General features: G+C 31.9%; 1 protein-coding gene across 2 annotated transcripts; it reads left to right on the top strand.

Moving 5' to 3' along the window:
- Window positions 1–3,050: 3,050 nt before the first annotated feature.
- Window positions 3,051–9,707, top strand: LOC130801442 (nucleoid-associated protein At4g30620, chloroplastic-like). 2 transcript variants are annotated; one of them, XM_057665303.1, is made up of 7 exons: window positions 3,051–3,192; window positions 7,313–7,458; window positions 8,519–8,619; window positions 8,716–8,755; window positions 9,164–9,235; window positions 9,315–9,371; window positions 9,451–9,707. In XM_057665303.1, exons 1-7 carry the CDS (start codon window positions 3,117–3,119, stop codon window positions 9,523–9,525), a joined length of 567 nt encoding a protein of 188 aa, XP_057521286.1. In that variant the 5' UTR covers window positions 3,051–3,116; the 3' UTR covers window positions 9,526–9,707. The 2 variants fall into 2 exon arrangements, with proteins under 2 accessions (XP_057521286.1, XP_057521285.1); XM_057665302.1 differs by having other exon boundaries at window positions 3,058–3,219.
- The last annotated feature ends 8,099 nt before the right edge of the window (window positions 9,708–17,806 follow it).

The raw sequence follows: 17,806 nt of genomic DNA, 5'->3' as shown, positions 1-17,806 counted from the left end.
GAGCATAATTTTCAAACCTAAGGTATGGGTTCTGTTCACACTTACTAACTGCGAACAAAAGATTTGATTCAAAAAAATAAGCAAAGTAGCTGTTCGCACTTATTAACTGCGAATAGAGTTCTTGGCTTTTTTTTGACCAAATATCTTGTTCGCAGTTACTAACTGTGAACAGCTTGGTTGATTTTTTTTGACCAGTTTGCCTCTGTTCGCAATTACTAACTGCGAATAGAACTGAACCCGAGCTCAGGGCCGGAGGCACTTACATTTGGAAATAAGTTGAAATATAACTTAATGTATGCTTTTTTTTGATAATTTTACTTATTATTTCAAAATTTCACATTTCTACAATTCATATAGTTTACTTTATAAAATTTTATTGTTTGTCGTTTAAGAGTGTTCTTAGGCACTGCTCTAAACTGAGGTCGTAAAGTGTTTTTTTCTTTTTTTTTAATTTTTTTTTATTGAAATACTCATAAGTCATAAGCTTAGTTTTAATATGGGTTAAAACGACATCTCATCATTGATTACATATTTGACATATTTGACAAATTCTTTAATCATTTCATTGCATCATCCACCCACCTAATTTTGTTTGTTGGCGTACACTTTTAATTCTGCTAGTACTTTTATGCATGAATCTCCTTTGTTATTTTGGGTTTTTCTTTTGACAAATGTTTTTTGGGAGTTTGTGTACCACAACCTAACACAGATACACAAAAAATTAACTTTTAGTATATTTGTAATTTATTTACAAAATATAAATATTATTGATTTTTAAAAAGAAAAAATTTAATATTTTATTGATTTTTCAATAATTTTAAGTTTTGATTAACCATAAATAATCTAAAGAATTACTGCTTAGAACCGCCTAGAACCGGTTAGCAATTGTAGCCATGTGCTGATTTCAAAACTTTGCTTAACATAACTATCGAACCGCAAACCACCATATCAGGTGAACCAGCCCGAAACCGAGTGAACTATATCGCACACTTCTATGGAATCAAACTGTCGGAAGTGCAAAGTTGCATGCAACCGCCAAAAAAAGTCATTGAATGCTTCCCTATATATGGGGTGATTTTGTTCTTCCTATCCACTGCATCTCATCTCCTACTACTCTCTCTACTTAAATTTTATTACTTAATTACTCTCTTATTACTCAAGGAGTCTCTTAATTTCTCTAATTATTATTGTATTTCATTAATTTTCAAACACCAATACGTCTTCCTTCTTGAAAAAGGCTATTAAGAAAGTTAGTATACTGGCTAAATTATTAGGAAGATTAAGCGCTAAAAAAGGTTACTTTTACTATGACAGGATCAAAAATATCGTTGCTTAGTAACTATGAGCCAAATTACTAAAAAGGGTATGATCAAAAATAAGATTAATATGAAATAAAGTGAAAGAATCACTTGAAATCGAAGAAGAAGAGGAATCATCAATCCCTATTAGAGTAATTAGATCTCAATAATCATCAACAACATCACAACAATAACAACAAAATGTTTGTATTATATGTGTCAATTTCTAAAATATCGGCTAGTTTAAACGTTCAATAATAGTTTAATTTAAATTATAAATTGTTTATGTATTTTAGAGTTTGTACACGAATTTATGTTTTAATTTAGAAGAAGAAGAATAAGTAAGACTACCTTTTCTAGCAATGCCCCATTTAGTGGTAAAGTTGTTTCACATGTGTGAACCTATTTCTGAAGAATGAAATTGACAATCCAATAACTCTCAACAAACATGATAATTTACGAGCCAAGGTGTCTAACCAAGTATCATACTCTTTCACCAAAAGTAAATACTTTTCACAAAAATTTGGACGAGATGATCTCATTATGAGACCGTCATTTTGAGACTGTCATTTTGGGCCGGTCCAATTCGAACATATAACAACATCACACATTTTTCCTCGTTTTTTCGTTTTCTGGGCATCTATCAATTTTGACCTTAAAGATATAAATTTCAACGTAAAGTAATACTTAAACAAATCAATTAAAATAAAATGATTTCAATTTGGACCTATAAGTGATCGATTTTGACGTTGAACTAATCAATTTCTACCTAAATATGGTTCTATTTCACATTTTAGAACGAAGTTTTATAAAATGGTATTATTTTATCATTCTATGGATGAATTTCAAACAACAAATGAATGGTCAATAAAATTATAAATAATAGTGTTATTAACTAAATGCTATACAATATACATATACAATTTGAATATTTATTTTTAAAATGATAATTGAAGGTTAGAAGTTCAAAATTGAGTTAGATAATAAAACATATTGTCAAATTATATGTCGTAATTTAACTATTAACATATTCAATTTGAACTAAAAACTATGAAATATCTTCATAGACTTTGAATACTTATTTTGAAAACGATAATTGAAGCTTATACGTTCAAAATTGAGTTAGATCATAAAACATTAATTATCAATTTATATGTCGTAATTTAACTATTAACATATTTAATTTGAATTATTTACAAATATATATAAACGAGTTAAGGAAAGAGTAATATTACTATTATTGATCGATGATTACAGAGTACAAGTACTCTTATATTCCATTAGAACCATCATGTTTCATTGAATAAAAGTACTTGTATTGTACAATGTTTTAACACTATTATTAATAGTGTTATTGACCATTCATTTGTTGCTTAAAATTCATCAATAGAATGCTATAATAATACCATTTTGTTAACTTCGTTCTCAAATTGTGAAACAGAACCATATTTAGGTAGAAATTAATCAGTTTAACGTCAAAATTGAATTTTTTATTTTAATTGATCTGTTTAAAGTTTACTTAAAGTTGAAATTGATACTTTTATAGTGAAAATTAATACCTTTAAAATTAAAATTGAAAAATGCCCAAAAAATGAATTAAACGAGGGAAAGCATATGATGTTGTTACACACGCAAATTGGACCGGCTCAAATTAACGGTCGGAGGCCGTTTCATCCAAAACCAGTTGAATACTTTTCATTTATTTCTTTATTTACGTAAAATTAAAAAATCATTTTGTAAACCTGTTTATATAGAAGAGTTTATCCTCTTCGGTCATCATCTCAACTCTCACACACCCATTTACTCTTTCTCTCTATCATGGCTTCTACAAGTACTACTCTCAGCACATCTAAACCACCCATTTGTTCTAAATTCAATGATACTTTCAAAAATTGTACTTCTTCTTCTTCCTTATCCTTTTGTAAGCTCTCTTCATTTTTCTGCTTTTCTTCTTGTTTATATTTTGTGATGTCTTTAACTTGCTTTCTTATTGGCTAATCTCCTTCAAAGTATTGCTGGGCTTCTAAATTTTATGTGAATTTTCTTGCTTTCTAATTTAAATGGCAATTACATCATGATTTTAAATGGGTTTTACTTTAATTAGGGTTTTGTTGGCTTGCTTCAATTGGTTGTTTACTGATAAATTAGAAATATGAACTTTTTCCTTATGTTGTGTTTGGAACAAGTAATTTATTTCAAATTATATATAAAATCATAAATGAAGCATTTCAATCTCAAATTTGGTGGAAATATTTCTTGACAAGTTTAATAGTCATGATTGTTTTTCTTCAATAATCTCATTTTCCTCATAATATTCATTCCAATGCATTACATTTTGAACATGTTTTGTATTGGGTGGTGATAAAAAATTGTTAACAAAAGAACTTTTTTATGATCAAGCTTTCATTACCACGGGAATGGCCTGATACGTATAATGAAAATTTACACTACAACTCATTCTCCTTCCCACCATTTGATACCGGTTACCAAACGGGCAGTAAACTTAATTAAATTTTAAATTCTAAATAAAATCATGATTTTCAAACACAACTTTAAAGACCGTCTTTTTGTTTGGGATTTTATGTTGTGTAGTTTTAGTTTCTTCTGGTTTCTTTTATCTTTAGAATTGAGGTGTTTTCTTTGTCTGTACTATGTTTAATTTAGTAGCTGGATTCTTATAATTAATTCAATTATCCAATTTGTGATGATGCTATTAGCTTATTCTATGTGAAAGTCAATTTTTTTATTGATTTCTCTTGGCAACCCTCTTTTCAAGGTTGGGAAGTGATCAATACCCTTATGTTGTACATAAATATTAGTGTCTAAGTTATAATATTCTCTTAGAGTTGTTATGTTAAAGGAACATTGCTTTGTTAAATTTTTAGGCATTTGAGTGTTGTTATGTTTTAGACCTCATCTCCATTATCATCTTCGATGGCTTAGACATGTCTATTAGAGTGTTTGATCATATCTTACATGGATATGTATGAAGTGTTAGACTCAACTATTTGATGAAACTTTTCCTTATTTTTGGTTCAAATGGAAGTGTCAAGTATTTGTCTTATTGACATAGGTGTACACCTCTCTTCTTGCACCATCAACACTTGCGCTTCTTTGTCCATAAAATATGTTCATCTAATTAATGAAGATAGGAAACAAAATCTAATGGATGAATACGGCTATTGGCTAAACAACTTTTCAAAGGATAAATGTTGGTCCAAACAGTTAACTTTCTTACGCGTGTGGCTTATTACCACAGACTACATATGTGGTTTGATAGTTCGTAACTCAATCATATAGTGTATTAATGTCTAGAATGACATAATTTTGATGGGATAGACGGCATGCAGTTTTGTTATAAAATTTGTCTCTGTACAAGCTCAAGAAAAGAACATCAAAAAATTCTGTCCATTTTGGTCCTCTACTTTGTTTGATAATTTATGTCCATTGCCACAATGTCATTTAGTAACTCTCCTAGACTTTCACGTAGAGTGTGTGGGGGGTTAATTACACAACCAATCCTTGTAATTAAAAACGGTTGCTTCTGATTGACTTGAATTTGATAGCAAACTTCGCTGTAACTTCACATAAGTAGCAAGTTTACATGTTATAGCAAGCTATTTTGCTATAGTTCATTACAACCTCAAATCAAAGAACTACTCCCTTCTATTATAATTAAATGTCCCATTTGATTTTTCGCACTTACCATGCATTATTTCAATCTTGAATATCACTGACAGTGCTTGGTTAAATCATAAAAAGTTGATATTAATAAAATATGCATTAAGACGAATCAAATAAGATTGCACTTGACTATGTTTTAACATATAGACTGAAATAATATACAATCTAAAATTGATTGGTGAATAGTGTCAAAAGACAAATGGGACATTGGATCAGTATAGGAGGGAGTATTAAATTTTGGCTTCATCGAAAATGGACGCATTTGAATAGGTTAAGTATTAGACAAAATCCTTATCCACTCTACAATATGTTACATTTACATATTTCCCTTAATTTCTGCAGTTAGGTTTGTAAGCCATGAAAACTTCCTTTGCAGACTCCTAAGTCAATAACTCATGTCATTAGTTACATATGAAGCTTATTGTAGTAGTACTTTTTCCTTTTTTCCAACTAAAAGAGTGGTTCTACTTAATGGGAAATAAAGATGGCACAATGAATAGTTGGGAGAAATGTTCACTACATATACGAACATGATTTTTTCCTTTCGGCTTCAATTAGGGCTTTTGGCTAAAAAATTTCCTAAACTAAAAATAGGTTTCTGCCATATGAATGAAACAAGTTTGCGGTCTAGTCTGATTATTGTCATTCTTGCTGGAATGCAAAATCCTGATATCTAGATATGATCTGGAAACGTTTGTCAATGTTTGATCCGCTCTGCAAGGCTTGCTTTAGAATGGAAGGCCCTGTTCATATGAGAAGTAAATTCTTATAACAAGCATACAAACTGGAATCAGGGAGGAACTATCTTCCCACATGCTATTATGTGTTCCAACTTCCTTTCCCTTCTATCTCATCGTTTGCTCAAACATAAAGCATGTCATCCTTAGGGTACAAGATGGAATCAAAGTTCATGGCCACATGTTGTTTACTATACAAATTTTATTAGGCGAAGAAAAAATGTATTTATGTGAAATTTGGTACCCGTAAATGATCTCTGCTAGATGCGAATTGAGTTGCACATTGCCTTTCTTATTTTTTATGTTTTTGCGGGGTTTATTGTTTCTCAGCTGATGCTTTAAGTATGAATTAGTTTGAGTAATTATTTCCACCATCATTCATCTTGCCCCTAAAGTGCTTATCAAGGAAGTGTTCAATGATGTTGCCTGAAATTTAGATGGTTATAATCTTGTTTTGAATCTTGGTCATTATGAAGAGGGCTTATTGCAGATTTAGCGCTGCAGACACCCTTGATTCTTGAATCAAACCTGACATAGGAAATCATCAGTGCATTTCCTGTTCAATGATAGGCCAGAACCATAGATGATGTGTGACCCTGGACCATCTTTTAACTCCTTTTTTGAACATAGTGTCCCGAAAACTTCACTGAAGGCTGAAGTTTGTCATCTGCACACCTCCATAATACTGTTTTTTAAGCTTAATAGGCTCTGGATTCTTCCTTTCAGGACAATTTGTGGATGAATAAAGTTAGTTACGTTAGTAGGACTTTTGTTTCATTAAAGGTGTGTTTGGATGGAAGGAAATGGAGAGAACGGAAAGGGAAGGATTAGGTGGGAGGAAGAATCCCTTGTTTAGATAGCAAAATGGGAGGGAAGGGATTTGGAAGGAAGGGAATTGGAAGAATTTGATGGGTACTTTTTGTTAAGGTTCCAATTTCTCTAAAATTGGAAAGATTTGAAGTGATAACACCAATCTCCCTTCCTTTCCCTTTTATTCTCTTCTATAAAACATGAGCTATTTCCATTCCATTTCTCTTCCCTTCCTTCCCTTTCCCTTCCTTCCCTTTCTTTTCTCTCCAAAATTATTATCCGAACATAGTGTAAATAAACCAATTGTAATCATCGTGTATGTTGCGACTTGGAAAAGATCTTCCTATTTAATTGGGGAAGTATCATCATATCTGTGGATGAATTAGTATTCCAATTATTCCTATGCTATCATTGTCTGCTACAAGTTTTTCTTCAGTAGTATGCAGTCAAATCCTGGTAACAATTGAGCATGGATCTTTAATTTGCATCTTTTGGTTTCGAAGTTGCAGTGGTCTGATGGTACCGGAGAACTGAATTTGTGAACTCAAAATCGAACTTTGTTTATTAATTTTATCTCATGTTGTGGAATTATTTGAAAGGCATCATGTTTTTATCCTGTCATAGTATGCTCTATTTTTTTTTCATGGTTGCAATCTCTAGTACTCTCTCCATCCCTTGACTTGTGGATGTGAGTGCTTTTTGCGAATAGTGGGGCAAAATTAAAAGGACACGGGGACTATCTTATAGTCTTTGTAATGTAATCTTTTTCATAAATTTTTACAGGCAATTTAAATGCTGATGCTAATCCTGTTGGTCTTCCATGTTTGATGTGGAGAAATAGTAAGCCTCGTAAGGGCTCAAGATCAGTACGTGTATATGGTTTATTTGGTGGTAAAAAGGACGATAAGGGTGATGACTCATCATCGAAAGTGAGTGAGCCTTGTATTATCCTCAGATATTTTTCTATAATGCTGTTATTTGCACGTCCTTGTGCTTTGTAATCTCATATATGTTTACATTAAAAAAACTTGATTATGGTTCTGATTTATGTTTAAGATTACGCTTAATCTATTCATGAATGATTAAATTGTGCTTATTTATTCAAAAAATGAATTTGCAGTTGCATGGATCATGCTCTGAAAGTGCATTGCTAATTCTATATTTTATGGTGCTCAATTGTGATCAAACTTAGAGTTTTTGTTATAATACAATCTTTTGGAAATTAGTAAGCTTTTGTTGAATTCTGTTTGACATGGCTCTACAATTTTGGGAGAAGAAAGAACCTTTCAACACTTTTATTCTATTATATTTGATCATAACCAACTTAGAATGTGAGAAAGAGAAGGTTGGAGAAAGTTAATTGAACAGGGCAAAGAAGAAAAGGGAGGGAATATATTAGGATCAAAGGAGGTTTAGAGGAGAGAAGGGTCAACATGCCGAAAGTTTGATCTTCTCTCCGGAAATTAGTCCAAAATAGCATTAGACATTAATCTTTTGGAATTAAGATTTTAGCTTTGATGTTGTTGTTGCTGGACAAGCAGACATTAGAATGCTGATGAAAAATTTTTTTGTACAAAAAAATATTTATGGCCTCATAGGAATGATTTGTAGAATATATTTTCATGATATGTATCATATCCTTCCCACGGTAATGAAAGTTTGATCATTAAAAAGTTTTATTGTTCACAAGTTTTTCATTACCACCTAATACCATATGTTTAAATGTTAATGCATTGGAATGAATTTCGTGAAGAAAATAAGTTTGTTGAAGGAGAATTAGCATGTCCATTAAGTTTTTCAAGAGATATTCCTACCAAAATTACCCTAATTTTACATGACCATTCTCACCATTTAGTACCGATTACCAAATGGGCCGTTAATGTACTCCCCACAAAAAATGCTGCATGTTCTTGGGGACTTGCATAGTACTAAGTATTCATTGTTTTTGATTTTTCAAGATACCAATGATGAATTGTTGAACCAATATAGGCTGGAATACTTGGCAACATGCAAAATCTATACGAGACAGTGAAGAAGGCGCAAATGGTAGTTCAAGTTGAAGCAGTAAAAGTGCAAAAAGAGCTTGCTGCGTATGTGCTATTCTTCGACAGTTTTTGAGTTGAACTTTTGAATTTCATGTAATTTAAGCATGAAGCTTTTACTTTTCTTTTTTCGTGGTCTTGCAGAGCAGAGTTTGATGGTTATTGTGAAGGTGAGCTCATCAAGGTATGATGTATCTAAAATGCTCATTGTGTCCCTATATGCTTTTTATTAACTATATGCAACCTAAAACTTGAAAACTGTATGCTCCTTTGATATTGTCATAATACACTTATTGGTAATGTGAGCTCATCTGGGTATGATATTTCTTGTATGCTTGAGATGTCAACATTGAAAGTTGAGAAAGAGAGTAAATAAATAAGAGGGATTGTTGGGAAGAGAGAAGAAAAAAAAGAGACGGAGAGTTTTTTAGGCTAGTTGGAGTACTAATTAAGGCCATTCCTGTGCACAGCTATTAATTACAATTAAACGTAAAAAATCATTTTTTCCCTTCTAAGTTGTAGCTATCCGAACAAGGCGGTTTCCTCATAATCTAATACTCATTTCTTCATTATTTGAACATCTTTTATCCAGGTTACCCTCTCTGGTAATCAACAACCTGTTCGGACTGAAATTACTGAAGCTGCAATGGAGCTTGGTGCTGAGGTGGGTGTTAAAGAATTTATCTATTCTCGTACTATTCATGTTTTCTTTTCTGAACAACTAAATTCTGTCGTTCTTGCAGAAAGTATCACTTTTAGTTACCGAGGCATACAAAGACGCACACCAGAAAAGCGTCCTGGTTTGTTATTCTTTCAATGATCCAAGTAGAAAAGAAGATTTAACTCCAGATTTGTGATATGATTGTGTCGTTGTAACAGGCAATGAAGGAGAGAATGAGCAATCTTGCCCAAAGCTTAGGGATGCCACCCGGTCTTGGCGATGGTTTGAAGTAAGCTTCTGAAGGGATACCCAGGCCAATTAACATACTCTTTTAAGTTAATTTTAATTTTATGAGTTGTGAAAGCGCTTTGTAGACTACTAAGCAAACGATGACTTCTTCCAATTCTTTTTGATGTCCTTAATTTGACCTTTATTATTATATAGAGTAATAGAATTATATGTTTGAATTGGCCAATTTTCACTTGCTACATACCATTACAAGCTACGGTTAACATACATGTCATGGTGTATAAAAATACCCACATGTAATTCTGCTTAATATACATATATTTATTAATTTCACTTTTATATTAAAAACCTATTCTAACTCCTCGTTTTACTTGAATTTGACATTTACTCTATCACTCAAATGTCAAGTTTGCAAATTTGGTTTGAATAAATTCATTATCATTTATTTTTGGGATATTTTATATGGTAGCAACATATTTTTATAAACTACAGTTGAAGCAAATCTTAAAAAATTTTCATTGAATAACATTGTATTGTAGTAATTAAAGCTACAGTAACATTAATGAACCAAAGACGTCTGATAAGACGTTAAGTTGTGAAATATCTTATTTGTCCTTATCTTCTTTTTTTCATCATTCCCATTCTCATTTCTTTCATCCATCCTCTTCACTTCATTCTCACCATAGGCTTTTAGGGGCCTCCTCAAAGCTGCACTTCTAAATCCGTATTTAGGGATTGCAACTAATGGAAGATTAAATCAACAAAGAAGTATGGTATGTTTTGAATTAGCTTAACAAGATATGTTTTATGTTTTCTTTTATGGTAATTATAGAACTCCATGTAACATCTTATACTTGTGGTTGACCATCACTTTTAACTTTTGCTCTCTCTGTTACCCACCATCACGTTGCCCATGCCGTGAGCCTCCTCTATTTTTAACTTTTTTTAATTATCAATTTCCATTTTAATTTTAATTAGGTTTTAATACTAAGCTTTTCCATTACTCTTTAATTGGTTAGGGTTGTAAATGATGTTTTGTTGTTAAAAGTTAATAAAAATACTGTGCCGAATTTTAGAATAACAAAGGCTTGTAGTTAGTAATTAGAGTTCACATGTTAATTGATATTATTTGTTTTATTTTAGTTACAATCTGTTAATCTTAGGCTTAAGATATAGTTTGGTAGTGATTAGTTTAAACTTGTCACTTGTTACTTTAACATATGTTGGAATAGGGGTTTTGCTATGGTAAATATTATATAAATTTGTTTCTTTTATTACCTAATCAGATCAGATAAGATCCACTGATTCTAAGAATACAAAAACTAAAATGGAAAGATTATAAAATTAGAATTTCTAAAATTAAACTAAGGAGAATGTTAAAAGTGTTAAAACTTAAAGAGATAAGGAGGGAATAGAATGAGTAAAAGTTAGTAGATGGAGATATTTTTACTCATTAGTGTAGTTTTTACATTGGTGAACTTCCATATTTATAGACAAGTTCATCCACAATTACATTGAATACATTCACATTAGGGTAAATTCATTAATTACCCTTCACACTATATTCATTAATTACCTTTCACACTATATCTCAACACTCCCCCTTGAATGCATTCTAATTATGTAAAAAAAGAGTAAAATATTATTACAATATTTCTATTTAATACTGCCTCGTTAAAAACCTTGTCAGGAAAAATCCAATGGGATAAAAACCTGAACGAAGGGAAAAAGAGTACAGTGAGTATGATTCTCCCCCTGAGTTCAACAGATATCTCGTAGATGACACATTCCAATTTTATATACAAGTTGCTCGAATCTCTTTGATGGAAGGGACTTTGTGAATAGATCGGCAAGATTTTCACTTGATTGAATTTTTTTGACTTTTACTATTTTATACTTCTGGAGGTAATGTGCAAAGAAAAGTTTTGGTGCTATGTGTTTGGTTCTATCCCCTTTTATGAAGCCTTCACTAACTTTTTCAATACACCCGGTCTTCAAAGATTACAGTTGGAGAATTTATTATCGAGTTTATCCCACATTCTTCTTGAATGTGACCAATTACTGACCTTAAACAAACGCATTCTCTACTTGTTTCATAAAGGGCGATCAATTCTGCATAGTTTGATGATGTAGCTGTCAGTGTTTGTTTCGTGGATCTCCAAGATATTGCGGTACCTCCATATGTGAATACATATTCATTTTGTGAATTAGCCTTATGGGGATCTGATAAGTATCCAGCATCTGCATATCTAACAAGAATGACATCTTGCTTTGATCGATAAAATAGTCCTAGATCTTTAGTTCCTCGAAGGTAGCGCAACAAATGTTTTATCCCACTCCAATGTCTCTTTGTTGGTGAATTGCTATATCTAGCTAATAAATTAACAGCGAAAGCAATATCAGGTCTTGTATTATTAGCTAGATACATCAGAGCTCCAATTGCGCTTAAATATGGCACTTCAGGGCCAAGAATCTCCTCGTCTTCTTCACAAGGTCGAAATGGATCATCTTTTGGTTTTAACGATCGCACTATCATTGGAGAGCTCAGCGGATGAGCTTTGTCCATATGAAATCTTTTTAGGACTTTTTCTGTATAGTTGGATTGGTGTACAAAGATTCCACCCCTTAAGTGCTCCATTTGTAATCCAAGGCAAAACTTTGTTTTCCCAAGATCTTTCATTTCAAATTCTTTCATCAAATATTTTGCAGTTTGTTCATGCTCTTTGGGAGTTCCAATGATATTTAAATCATCAACATAAACTGCAATTATAGAAAATCCTGATTGGGTCCGTTTAATAAATACACAAGGACTGATTTGGTCATTTTTGAATCCTTCTTTCAGGAGATATTCACTAAGACGGTTATACCACATTCTTCCAGATTGTTTTAGTCCATAAAGTGACCTTTTCAGCTTTATGGAAAATATTTCTCGTGACTGGTGGTTTTCTGGCAACTTAAGTCCTTCAGGGACTTTCATATAAATGTCTGTATCAAGTGAACCATATAAATACGCGGTCACAACATCCATAAGTCGCATTTGCAAACTATTTGAGACAGTTAGACTTATCAAGAATATTAGTGCAGTCGCATCTACTACTGAAGAATACGTTTCTTCATAATCAATCCCTGGTCTTTGGGGAAAACCTTGTTCTACAATTCGTGCCTTATATCTGACCACTTCATCTTTTTCATTTCTTTTTCTTACAAACACCCATTTATAGTCGACCGGTTTTATACCATTTGGTGTTTGGGTAATTTGTCCAAAAAATTTCTCGTTTTTCAAGTGACTTTAATTTCACTTGAATAGCATCTATCCATTTTGACCAATCATTTCTACCCCGATATTCTTGTATCGTTCTTGGTTCTATATCATTTTCATCAAGTGTTATTTCGGTGGCGATTGAATGAGCAAGTGCATCATTAACAATAACATTCTTTCGATTTATTTGCCTTTTAGTTGAAATGTAATTAATCAAAATTTCATTGTTATCTTTGATATTATTATTTTCTACTTCTCTGAGATTTTCATCCTCATCTCCAAAATTTGTTTCTTTACAATTCATTGAAGAAGTAATATTGATAACATTTGCCATTTCATTCAACCTTTTGGATTTTCTTTGTTTCAAATCCTTTGAACCAAGTGGTCTTCCACGCTTCCGGCGTGTAATAGATTCATTTTCAGTGGCTTTGTTATTAGTGGGAATTTCAATTCGTGCCGGAACATTTGCGGCAGGAATATATGAATTTGTCACTTGCTTTGTTTTTACAAATGCATCAGGTAATCTGTTTGCAATATATTGATTATGGACAATTTTTCTAACTTCTTGTTCAGAAACATTCGTTTTTGGATCATATATTTTCAAATGCATTGCATTCCATGTGAGATCTATTTCCTTCTTATTTGGGTCCACTTTCTCTCCCCCTAAGGATGGGAATATTGTCTCATTAAAATGGCAATCTGCAAATCTAGCATTAAATAAATCACCAGTCATTGGTTCTAAATATTTGATGATTGATGGGCATTCAAATCCAACATAAATTCCCATCCTTCTTTGTGGACCCATTTTTGTACGTTGGGGTGGCGCAATAGGGACATATACTGCACATCCAAATATTTTCAAGTGTGGTATATTTGGTTCTCGACCATGCACTAATTGCTGTGGTGAATATTTATGATAAGCACTTGGTCTCAATTTTATCAATGACGATGCATGTATTATTGCATGTCCCCACGCAGATAATGGCAATTTCGACCTCATTAATAATGGTCTTGCTATTAATTGGAGTCTTTTAATCAATAATTCAGCCAGGCCATTTTGAGTATGAACATGAGCTACTGGATGTTCTACGTCAATTCCAATTGACGTGCAATAATCATTAAAAGTTTGAGATGTAAATTCTCCGGCATTGTCAAGCCTTATTCGCTTAATTGTATAATCTGGAAATTGATTTCTCAATAGAATGATTTGAGCAAGTAATTTCGCAAATGCCACATTTCTAGTTTGTAGGAGACTTATATGTGACCATCGTGTTGAGGCATCAATCAATACCATAAAATATCTAAATGGCCCAGAAGCAGTATTAATTGGCCCACATATATCTCCATGAATTCTTTCTAGAAATTTAGGAGTTTCAGTAGCAATTTTATTTAAAGATGGTCTGATTATCAATTTGCCTTGTGAGCATGCAGAACAAGATAATTCATTTGGTTGGGGAATTCTCATTTTCTTCATTGGATGCCCAATTGAATTTTCAATAATTTTTCGCATCATTCCCACACCAGGATGACCCAATCGGTCATGCCATAAATTTATCATTTCTTTATTATCTAACTTCTTGTTAGACACCATGTTTATCTCAATCGGTTTTATATTAATGCGATATAATCCCGATGATTATGCTGGTAATTTTTCATGAATTCTTTTCTTGCCACATTTTTCAAATGTGATGCATAAATATTCAGTATGATTTTCAGTCATTGTTTCTAAATGATAACCATTTTGGCGTACATCTTTGAAAATTATGAGATTTCGTCGAGATTTACTCGAATATAAAGCATCATTAAAAACTAGCTTTGTCCCATTAGGAAGTATTATTTGAGCTTTTCCATATCCCTCTATTAATGTAGTGGTTCAAGAGATTGTGGTGACATCTGCTTTCACCATCTTTAATTCAGAAAAGTATTCTTTGCGCTTTAGGATAGTGTGAGTTGTTCCACTATCTAGGAGGCATTGATATTTGACTCCATTTTCAAACTGATCCATATCTTCATATTAAATAAATAGATAGTTAAAATAAAATTTCATTAACAAAAGGTGATATCAATACATAAAAAGGAGATTTCATATAAAAAGAAATACAACTAAATAAGCACCACAACATTGTTAAGAAAAATTCAAATATTTTCGTCATATTCTTTATCATTTCATCGCCATCTAAATAGAAGTCTGAAAGGTCAAGATTAGGCATTGACGTGCTTGCATTGTTATAAGGATCGACATTAGGCATTGAGGTGCTTGCTTCATTAAAGTTTGCTTCCACACCTTTCCCCTTTTTCTTTTGGGAAGCTAGATACAGGTCCACCAAATGTTTGGCAATATGACATGTACGTGCCCAATGCCCCGTCATGCCACATTTGTAACAAATACTTTCTTTTCCTTCTTGATGGCTATTTTTATTGTGATAACCAACTTGTTTTCCCCTTCGAGAATTATTATTGTAATGACCATTTTGATAATTTTGGGGAAAGTGACCTCTGCCGAATCCTTGAAACTTTCTACCATGTCCATTAAAATTTCGACGACCTTGTCCTCATCCTCTTCCTCGAAAATTTCCGCGTCTTCTACCACGGTTATTATAATTTCCATAGCCTTTATTTTCAACAGCATGTGCTTCAGGCACATGTGTTTTAGTAGAGTGTGTCTCACGGATAGCTTGAGATCCAATAGGTCTCATATTATGATTTTTCCAAACAAGATCATTATGCTGTTCAGCCAGTGAGAGTACTACACTCAGATCTGAATATCTTTTGAAATTAATTTCTCTATATTGTTGTTGCAAAATAATGTTTGATGGATGAAAAGTAGATAATGTGAGTTCAATCATTTTTGCATCAGTCACCGGATGCTCACAATATTTCAACATTGATGCAATTCGGTATAATGTTGAATTGTACTCACTGAGAGTCTTAAAATCAAAAATTCTTAAATTCTTCCACTCATGGCTAGGTTGTGGAAGAAGCACCTTTTTGTGGTGATAAAATCTTTCAACAAGAGAGTTCCACAATGTTTTGGGATCTTTTAAAAATAAATATTCAGATTTAAGGCTATCATGAATATGATGCCTCAAGAGGACTAAGGCTTTGGCCTTTTCTTGATTTGTAGCTACCTTTTATTTTGGTAGCTTGAGTTCCATCTATTGGATCCTTTTCTTTTACTTCCAATACAGTATGTTCAAGTCCTTGAGCTTCTAAGTTCTTGATGGCATCTTCTTTCCATTCTAAGAATTTTTGTCCAGTTAAGTCTAATATGTTGAATAGTCTTTTGGTAATTTCTATCATACTTGCTACATAATATATAATTGTTTTGTAAGTATATAACAATGCAATAATTCTTATATTTTCATAATAATAAACCATTAGAAAAATTATGATGCTTTAATTTCAAAATCTTCTCTCCCTTGGTTTATTATTATGAATTTGTTGTAGATAATAAATTTAGGAATAACTCAAGAACAAGAAAAATAATAATAATAATAATAATAATAATAATAATAATAATAATAATAATAATAATAATAATAATAATAATAATAAAAATAACAAGGAGAAGAACGAAAAAAATTAAAGACAATAAAAATGCTAAAGAGGGTAAGAAAATAGTATTTACAAAATATATTAGTATAATTTATCATACAAAATGCACTAACAAATAAAAGAAAATATGACAAAGAAAATCATTTGCATTTTGTTTCTTCTTCTTCAAAATATATTACTTCATTATAATTCCTAATGCTACAAGAAGGACCACCAAACCCATAATTAAGGAGATATATAATTTGATTTTGGCAAAATTTTCTTCAGATCTAAAAGTATGGGAAGAGGAAGAAGATGGATTGTTTTTGTAATGGTGGTACATTGTTGGTGGAAGGAAGAAGGAGAAGGAGGGTTTTTAACGTGAAGAGTAAAGTTGAAAGGATAAGGGGTATGTGGTAAAAAAATTGGGGTAATCCTATTTTATAGAGGGTTATCCCAAATTGTACAATATACCATATTATATATTTATGTATACTTAAAAGAAATACTTAAAGTAAAAGGTAAAAAATGCACATGGATATAAATGCAAATACTGCAAATAAAAAAATGCACATATAAATATACGAGAATAAACAAATAATACTAACCGTCCATTTAGGCGGTAAGAGAAAATCAATTAGCCAGCCATATAGGCGGTTTAAAGAACAATAAAAGAAATAAATAATACTAACCGTCCATTTAGGCGGTAAAAAAAATAAATTAACCAGCCATATAGGCGGTATAAAATAAAATAATAACAAAAGCAATAAAATGTCCTTGTCATCCGTAAAGGTGACGTATTGTCCAATAAATTATTTTATGGGTCATTTAAATTTATCTTGCAACGTTTAGTACTTGTTTCTCCTCATCATCTTTGGTTCTTTTATTACTTGGTGGGGGTTTATTTTCAGTTGATGTTGTTGGGGCATTATTAGTTGGTTGTGTTGATGAATTATTTGTTGGTCGTATTGGTGGAATATTAGTCGGTGGAACTAGTGGATTATTAGTTAGTCGTACATGTGAATTACGAGTTGGTAGTACTGGTGGACCGTTAGTATTATTGGGATTATGTCAGAGCTGATTTAAATCAGTCCTTGCTGGGTTTGTAGTGAAGGGTATGGAATTATGCTCAATTATAAAATATAAAAATGTGTTAGAAACACCTTGGATGATGATGTTGACACCATTTGATTGTTGGTCCATTTGTGGGTACCGATGAAGAAAAAATGCTTAATTAGGTTTATAAAAATATTACCTTCTTGATTATTAAGGGTAGAGCTGGTGCTGGTGGTGATAAGGAGGAATTAGAATGAGTAAAAGTGAGAAGATGGAGATGTTTTTACTTATTAGTGTAGTTATTACATTGGTAAACTTCCATATTTATAGACAAGTTCATCCACAATTACATTAAATGCATTTACATTAGGGTAAATTCATTAATTACCTTTCACACTATATTCATTAATTACCTTTCACATTACATCTCAACAAAAAGACATTATTGGAAGTAGGGAGAACATTCATTATTGAGA

Source organism: Amaranthus tricolor, chromosome 15 (genome assembly GCF_026212465.1).
Source record: "Amaranthus tricolor cultivar Red isolate AtriRed21 chromosome 15, ASM2621246v1, whole genome shotgun sequence".
Taxonomy (NCBI): Eukaryota; Viridiplantae; Streptophyta; class Magnoliopsida; order Caryophyllales; family Amaranthaceae; genus Amaranthus; species Amaranthus tricolor.
This window is presented reverse-complemented; position numbering and strand designations above follow the sequence as displayed.

Coding starts and splice junctions, on each gene's coding strand:
- LOC130801442 (XM_057665302.1), top strand. CDS start 3,117: ATGGCTTCTACAAGTACTACTCTCAGCACATCTAAACCACCCATTTGT. Junction 9,236..9,314: donor CAATGGAGCTTGGTGCTGAG/GTGGGTGTTAAA, acceptor TCGTTCTTGCAG/AAAGTATCACTTTTAGTTAC. Junction 9,372..9,450: donor CACACCAGAAAAGCGTCCTG/GTTTGTTATTCT, acceptor TCGTTGTAACAG/GCAATGAAGGAGAGAATGAG.